Genomic DNA, 7,129 nt, shown 5'->3' on the forward strand with positions numbered 1-7,129 from the left:
GCAGTACCTTGCCCACTGTTTATACCTGCCAGGTAGTCTCAGGCCTTTACAGGAGGCTCGAGCCAAGCTAGTTATTTGTGTGTCACTCAGGCTTTAGTACCATCTCGCCTATGTCAAGTTTGGTTCTGCCACTCTTATCTCATATGATAGGGTATATTTTGAGGTAGAGGAGTTGTAGTTCCTCTTCTGAGTCTGTGGTGACAGCTTTTTATAAGCAAGTGAGTTAAAGTGGTAGAATTACTGGAGTAGGCTTGATATGCTTTGAGTGCATAATTATGACTTCTTAACAGAAAAGGAGAAAACTGGTTTTTAGAGAAAACTAAAGACTGATACTTATCCAGAAAATTTGAATCAGGAGACCTTTTGTTCCATATATGATAGGTGTCTTTTCAATTAACTCATTCCGAAGAGTGAGTATAATGAAAGTATAATGAATACAGTTCTGCTTTTTCCTTGGGAGACAACCACACTGATTGAGCAACTGATTCCTGTCAGTTCCTCATATGGTCATTTGTGACAGCTCTCATTCCACATCAAGTGCTACATGCCTGATGTTTGACCTCAGTGCATCTGCTAATAGGCAGCAAACTGACGGGGGTGGCGAGGAGAGGAAGGGGTATAATTATAATGACATAGCATTTTATTTTCTAAACACAGTTTTAGGGAGGATGAAGTTGAGATTCAAGTTGTGACAGTTTGTGTGATTTTTTTTTTTTTTTTTTTTATTTTACAAATTTAAAATCTTTTTCTACAAGTCATACTTTTTTTTCCAAAAGTTTAGGAGGGGTGAAATGTACAAGCTGGAGAGAGGGATAACACATTTCTCACTAATAATCTATTTGTGGTTCTGCAAAAAGGCATTTTTAAATGGCACCTTTTCGAGAACAACGTGAGCTGTCATTAATGGCACAAACACGCCACTACTCTGCGTGTCTGAGATAAGCGCTGAAGCAAGCCAAGCACCTCTTGGTATTGAAGCTGGGTGTTGGCTCATCCCTCACTCTTGCAAACTTAGTCTTAGCTGCAGGTTCTGCCCACACTTTGAGCTGTGAAACCTCATCAGTAAGGGCACGTGTATGCAGCGAGGGCAGAGTCTGCACAGTGATAATTGGCCATGAGCCAAGGAAAGTTCCCAGAGTTGGTTCTGCTGAAACAGTCCATCGACCCATCCCGGGCTTGTCAGGTCGACAGGTCGTCGTGGCACAGTAAAGACAGAATGTGTTGCTGCCATTTTCAGAGTCTCTTTTTCAAAACAGAATTACTATATACAAGTATATCTTACAAAATTCCTAAATTGTGGGGCTTTTTCTAATTGATGTTGCTTTTCAGTAGCTAGAAAGATTAAAATGTAAGTTAATATATCATGGCTTTCTGAGAAGTGAACAGTGTCTCCTTTTCCTAAGTAGTGTTTACTATTTAAAAAATAGGGTGGTTTTTGTTTTGTATTTAGGCTTTGAAAAGCTATTAAACTGAAGTTCATTTAGGAATGTTCTGTGCTTTAAGCTTGTCTGTTTCTTATATAGCAAAACCAGCTCCGCTAGAAATCAAACCTCTGCCTGAATGGGAAGAATTACAGGCCCCAGTTAGATCTCCTATCACCAGAAGCTTTGCACGAGAGTAAGTTTCTGAGCTTTTCCTCACTTGGATTAACTGTTTTCATTGACTAAATGTTAAGTTCATTGTTCATTGACTAAGTGTTAATAAATGTGTGTCCATCTGTGTCATATTTTTAGTCTATGTAATACAACTTGACGTTTCCTTTGGAAGTGTGTATATATATGTGTGTGTATGTATTTATGCTTATGTGCATTGAAACCAAGTGTCCATGTGAATTTTTATTTCGTAATATTAAATATAAGAGACTGTGTGTAACCAAAAAATGTGACACTCTAGTAAACTTGAATGAAAATTTCAGCTCTAATATGTTTATTTTTGTTGTTTACCAGGAGGTTTAAGATATTCGAGATGTATTGTTTGTAAAATAATTCCTGGTAATTAGCTCCTCCAGGTTTCCCATGTCTCCCAGACCGGATTCAGTTCATAGCACAACTTCCAGCAGTGACTCGCACGACAGTGAAGATAATTATGTATCCATGAATCCAAATCAGTCCACTGAAGACCCAGTATGTAAAATCTGCATCTTAACTACTCTCTTCCTGTGCAGTCCTTACTTTTGAATCATGCAAACACAGATCCTTCCACTCAACATCACTCCCTTTGTATCTCTGGATTAAAATAATAATAATAGAAAAAACCTCTGTAGAAAAACTGTAATTTTCTCAAGATTTCACTGAAGAAGTTAAGAGCATAATCATGTATGAAGAGAATAGTTACTACACATATCTATTGTATGAAACAGTTACATTTTTTTTTCCCTCTTCCCTAGAAACTGTCTTCTCTTTGTAAATGCCTATCCTGGGCTATGCACCACTTCATTACTATGACATCAAGGGAAATAAACGTTCTTAGGGACCTCTGAGTTGTGCTTAAAAATCTTTATTAAAAGGACATCTTCTAAGAAATGTGGAAGGAACAGGGGGAAAAAGGATTGATATTTATTGCTTACATTTTATAAAAACTCAGCTATGTGTACATTTATTAGGCTTCTTTAAAAAAAGGAGGATAGAGGGGGTATCTGTGGTGTATATCTGTATTTTCTCCCCTTTGGGAAGAATTTTCTCAGATAATAACATTTCAGATGCTCATCTTGCAGTGCAGTAAGGGAAGAGCTAGTTAGGGAGTATAGCAGCATTTTTCATCTTTAAAGCATTACGAAAGACCTTCTTTGAGGAGGGCCTCTCTAGCACCTTCTTTGTTCTGTTCCTTTGCCTTATAACAGCAAGGGCTAGCCCACTTCACTACAGCCTGGACTCTGCTCCTCTCGCAGTGCTGCTTCCTTCCCCATCCCCTGCTGCTCTGGATTCCTTTCCCCATCTCCTCTAGTCTTCCTCACCTCCAGCTTACTGTTGCTGCCTCTGGACGCTGCCTCTCAGGTCCCCCTGAGCAAGCCACTCTGCTGACATCTCTGCAGCTCTGGCTGGGTGCAAGCTGAGGAGCCCGCAAGAGCATCCTGCGGGCCTGTGCTCTGTGCGAGGTCTGACCTGCCAGCAGTGCAGGCGCGCTTCCCAGGTGAAGTGTGCTTCATAACGGGGGGCTGATGACGTAAAAACTCAGCCCTTCTCTTGCAAGAGTCGTTGGTAAGTAATCGGTGATGTCCCATTGTAGAAATGCAAGAAACATCTCGTTTTACACACAGGTTTAAATCGCCTATGCCCACAGTTCTTTCTGCAGCAGAACCACAGTTCAAACTGGGGATTTCTCTTGATCCTTACAGTGCCGATTCAGAGGTTTAACTTCAGAGCCAAGATGGTGTAACTAATATCACAACTCAGATGCCCTAATAATATCTTCTGTTTGCTTGCACCACTCATTCTTTAGGGTTGTTCTACAGATTTCCTTTCATTTTCACTCATGTATATTTAAAGTATCTGTTTTCTAATGCATATGTTCTGCCTGTTTAGTTTGATTGAGATAACAGCTTATTTTTTGTTTAAAGAGTAATAGCTTTTTTAAGCTGGAGACACTGATACAGAACCTGATTTTTGTATGTTAAATATGCAGAAATTTGTTTAGAGAATTTGGGCAACAAAAAAGAACTTTGTCTCAGTCGTTTGTGTTTGTCTTTGTTACCACTTAATAGTAAGAGTCGGACGATACATATATAATGGATAACTTCAATGTAAAAAGCCCAGCCCGTTATGCTTTAACTCAAAATATTTTATTTCCTAGAGGACCCGAACGTTTCCAGATATCTCAAGGCCTTTGTTTTCGAATGTGCCTATTACATTTTGGAAACTTTTATTTGTTCCAACTGCATCTTAGAAAGGAGTCTATACTTTTTCATCTTTTTCTGTCATCAGCTTCAAAGCATCTTGCTTGGACATGTCATACTTCTGTTTTATTTAATAAAATAGGCAATATTCTGCTTCTTCTTCCAAGTTGCTGTCAGCCTTACCTTTCTGTCTTTCCTTCTGCCGCCGCCTTAATTTTTTGCTGACTGCTGCCCTCTGTCTTCCTTTTTTTTCTTTATCTTTTAGAGAAGAGTCCTTCTATTGTACTGTTCCTATAACACCTGTTAAGAGGGAGGGATCAGGCTGGGAGAGGACAGAGGAGGTGAGGTTGTAAAAGTCTGGGCTAATTGAAAATTTAGGTATATACAATGCAACTTCAGGCAGCCCTACACAAATTTTTCAAAGTTTTAATCTTTCGGTCTTACCAGTTGAGTAATACTTCTTGATTTTCAGCTTAATCGTAATGGCTTTTGAATGACACTTAAAAATTTCATTTGAAGTTTTGCCATTATTGTAAGGCTGAAATTCTTGTAAGGTATTCAACAGCAATTTAAAGAAATAAAAAAGCTTGTAATTAAGTAATGATAAATTTGAGATGTAACAACTTCATTTAAAAAGAACAAACCACACTCTGTTCTTATCTGATGATGTGAAAGGGACATTAGGTGGAAGGCACACATTGGTTTGGTGGCAACCGTAAATTTGGGGGGGTTGGTTTGGGGTTTTTTCCTCACCATTGGCTTTCGAGTGTGTCCTGGTTTTGACTTAGAATATGCGATGTCGGTAAAATTTGCATGGTTTACTGATCACAAGAGCTCAGTCAGTTCTTTAACCTTTAATATTGTGTCAGTTTACAATAAACATTTTTTAGTATGGACCATTAGCACCTACACGTGTAGCTGAAGTTATTTATATTATAATTTCAGAATTTGTTTGGAAGCAACAGTCTTGATGGAGGAAGCAGCCCTATGGTAAAACCCAAGGGAGATAAACAAGTAGAATATTTAGATCTGGACCTCGATTCAGGAAAATCTACCCCACCTCGTAAGGTAAGCAAATCTTCAACTCTTGCATTTTTTTTGCCATCAAGCTTCGTCGCAAGTAGTTGCTGGGGAAGAGAGAGCCTCTTGAACTGCCCAACAGTTCACTTGTTTGTCAAGCAATCAGTCGGAGAGCCTGTGTTGGACTTTCAGAGAAACCTGTGGTTGTTCTATATCCGTTTGGGACACCTGCTTACATTTTGTTGTTAATTTATTTTAACGTATGTTTTTTCGCTCTCCCTTGCCTTCCCCAGAAAAAGATCAGTGGTTCAGGCAGCAGCGTGGCAGACGAAAGAGTTGATTACGTTGTGGTCGACCAGCAGAAAACGCTAGCACTGAAGAGCACACGAGAGGCATGGACTGATGGGAGACAGTCTACAGAATCTGAAACTCCTGCGAAAAGTGTGAAATGAAAATACTGTTTTTTCTTCAAGGAACAGAAAGGCGTGAATTTTGAAGAATTACAGAACCACAATGGCAGTGTTGTTCAACTGTACAGTACCTGATTCACTGGTGTGTTCACTTGGTTCTTGAGCAAACAGGATGGAAGCCAAAGGGCCCTTTGAATACATCAAAGGAATTTTAAGATCATAAATTGGCTCTGTGGTCTCTGCAAAAATTGCAACCTGTAAATAACATGTAAAATAGTATCGCTTAGCTTTCAGAAAACCTTTTGTTCTGTAGTTAACACATTTGTAGTATTACCATGTTTATGCACTTTTTCAGTTACAATGTTGGTTCAGGTATTCCCAGTTAGTGTACCTAATTCATCTGGAGGATTTTTTTTTCCTTACACTACTACTCCTTACAAGTTTAGGTTAATTAAGCTACATGTAGATACAGAAATTGTTATTTGAACTTCATTTTAACAACTTAAAATTGATTTTGCGGATATACTTTCACAATTGAATAATCTACTTGAAATGCCAAGAGACGACCGTTAGTCACATACTTGTTTATATTTAATACGCGCAAGATTTGGAAGTCTACAGGTTACCTTCCTAACAAAAATTGCTGTGAGTTAATAATAATGAACTGTACTGGGTTTAGACCTACAATCCTGGCTTATATGTTAGTTGTTAGCGGTGGAACTTCTGTTGTATTTTATTAATGACAGTGTTCTGTGTTCAATGGGTGAAGATTCTGCAGGGTGGGATCTTACACTTCTAAGGACTGAATAATTAAGTATCCAGTAAGCCTGCAAACCACTGATGGCATGCAGTAATATTGTGATCTCACACTTATTAACAAGAAATAACCCTTATATTATTTACAGAAGGTAGAGTATATAAATCAGGTACGTACCAAGCACTATTGTGCTAATACACTGATCAGGTTTAGACAAGGAGCTTTAGTTTTGTACTATTTAGAAGTTCTAATGTCGGTTTTCAGTTCAAGATTAATGGGACAGTTTGACATTCACTGTTTGTAGTACTAGCGAAATACTGTGATTTTGAATTAGACATTAATTCAAATGGAAATACTATGTTTTGACACCATAGTGCCGCCCTTATGATCTCTACTTTACTTTAATCTCCTGCTTGGCCTTATATTTAAATTCCTATGCAACTGATATTTTATATCTCTGTTTTTAAAAATTAGATTATATACTTAAATGATCCCGTTATAAACCACTTGTTGCTCTTCCCTGGTACAGGATTTTAAGCTCTGTATACTGTGATCCTTTATTTTCCTATGCCAGTTCCAAATAATAATCTGCCTTGGTTTAGAAACTTTTTTTTTTTTGTTATTTGGAAGAAGGTAAGACTTCTTTAAATACATGAATGAGTTAGGTCTAGATAGAAAACTTACTAACGCTTTTTTTTTTCCACACAAACACACTCAAGTAAGTGGTTGGTTTTATTTTCCTGCCCCATTGTTTTATTTTGTCCAGACCATTTAAAAGTTGAGCATAGAGCTGTGTTGTTTTCTGGCATGTTGGCCTTAGTACTGTGCCTAATCTACCATTGGTTGTTTCTCTCCCCTCACAGCCACAATCTACAGTATGTAAATTATCTTATTCTTAACAAAGGTTCTTTTTAAATTAGTAATATTTTGATGCTTTGAATGTTCATTTTAAAAAAAGAAACTAAACACAATGCATTTTGAGGTGAATTTTAAATAAATCAAGTTGTTCAGTTTTGATGTGTAAACTCTGTCCTGTGAAACAGCAAATGTCTTAATGAGTCTGTGAAGGTGCCTAGATGCTTTTCTGCAATCGTAGATTATCTCTTAGTA

The 7,129-nt window shown here is 37.9% G+C and overlaps 1 protein-coding gene across 1 annotated transcript in view; it reads left to right on the forward strand.

Moving 5' to 3' along the window:
- Positions 1-6,620, forward strand: part of GAB1 (GRB2-associated binding protein 1) — a 63,437-nt gene extending 56,817 nt beyond the window's left edge. Inside the window, exons 12-15 of the mRNA XM_010132025.1 lie at positions 1,524-1,617; positions 2,000-2,123; positions 4,778-4,900; positions 5,146-6,620. Of these exons, the coding sequence (XP_010130327.1) occupies positions 1,524-1,617; positions 2,000-2,123; positions 4,778-4,900; positions 5,146-5,304 (500 nt within the window). The 3' untranslated portion in view covers positions 5,305-6,620. The remainder of the gene's footprint in view (positions 1-1,523; positions 1,618-1,999; positions 2,124-4,777; positions 4,901-5,145) is intronic.
- Positions 6,621-7,129: the final 509 nt, after the last annotated feature.

The sequence above is a fragment of the Buceros rhinoceros genome, unplaced genomic scaffold (assembly GCF_000710305.1).
Source record: "Buceros rhinoceros silvestris isolate BGI_N320 unplaced genomic scaffold, ASM71030v1 scaffold13642, whole genome shotgun sequence".
In the NCBI taxonomy this organism is placed as follows: Eukaryota; Metazoa; Chordata; class Aves; order Bucerotiformes; family Bucerotidae; genus Buceros; species Buceros rhinoceros.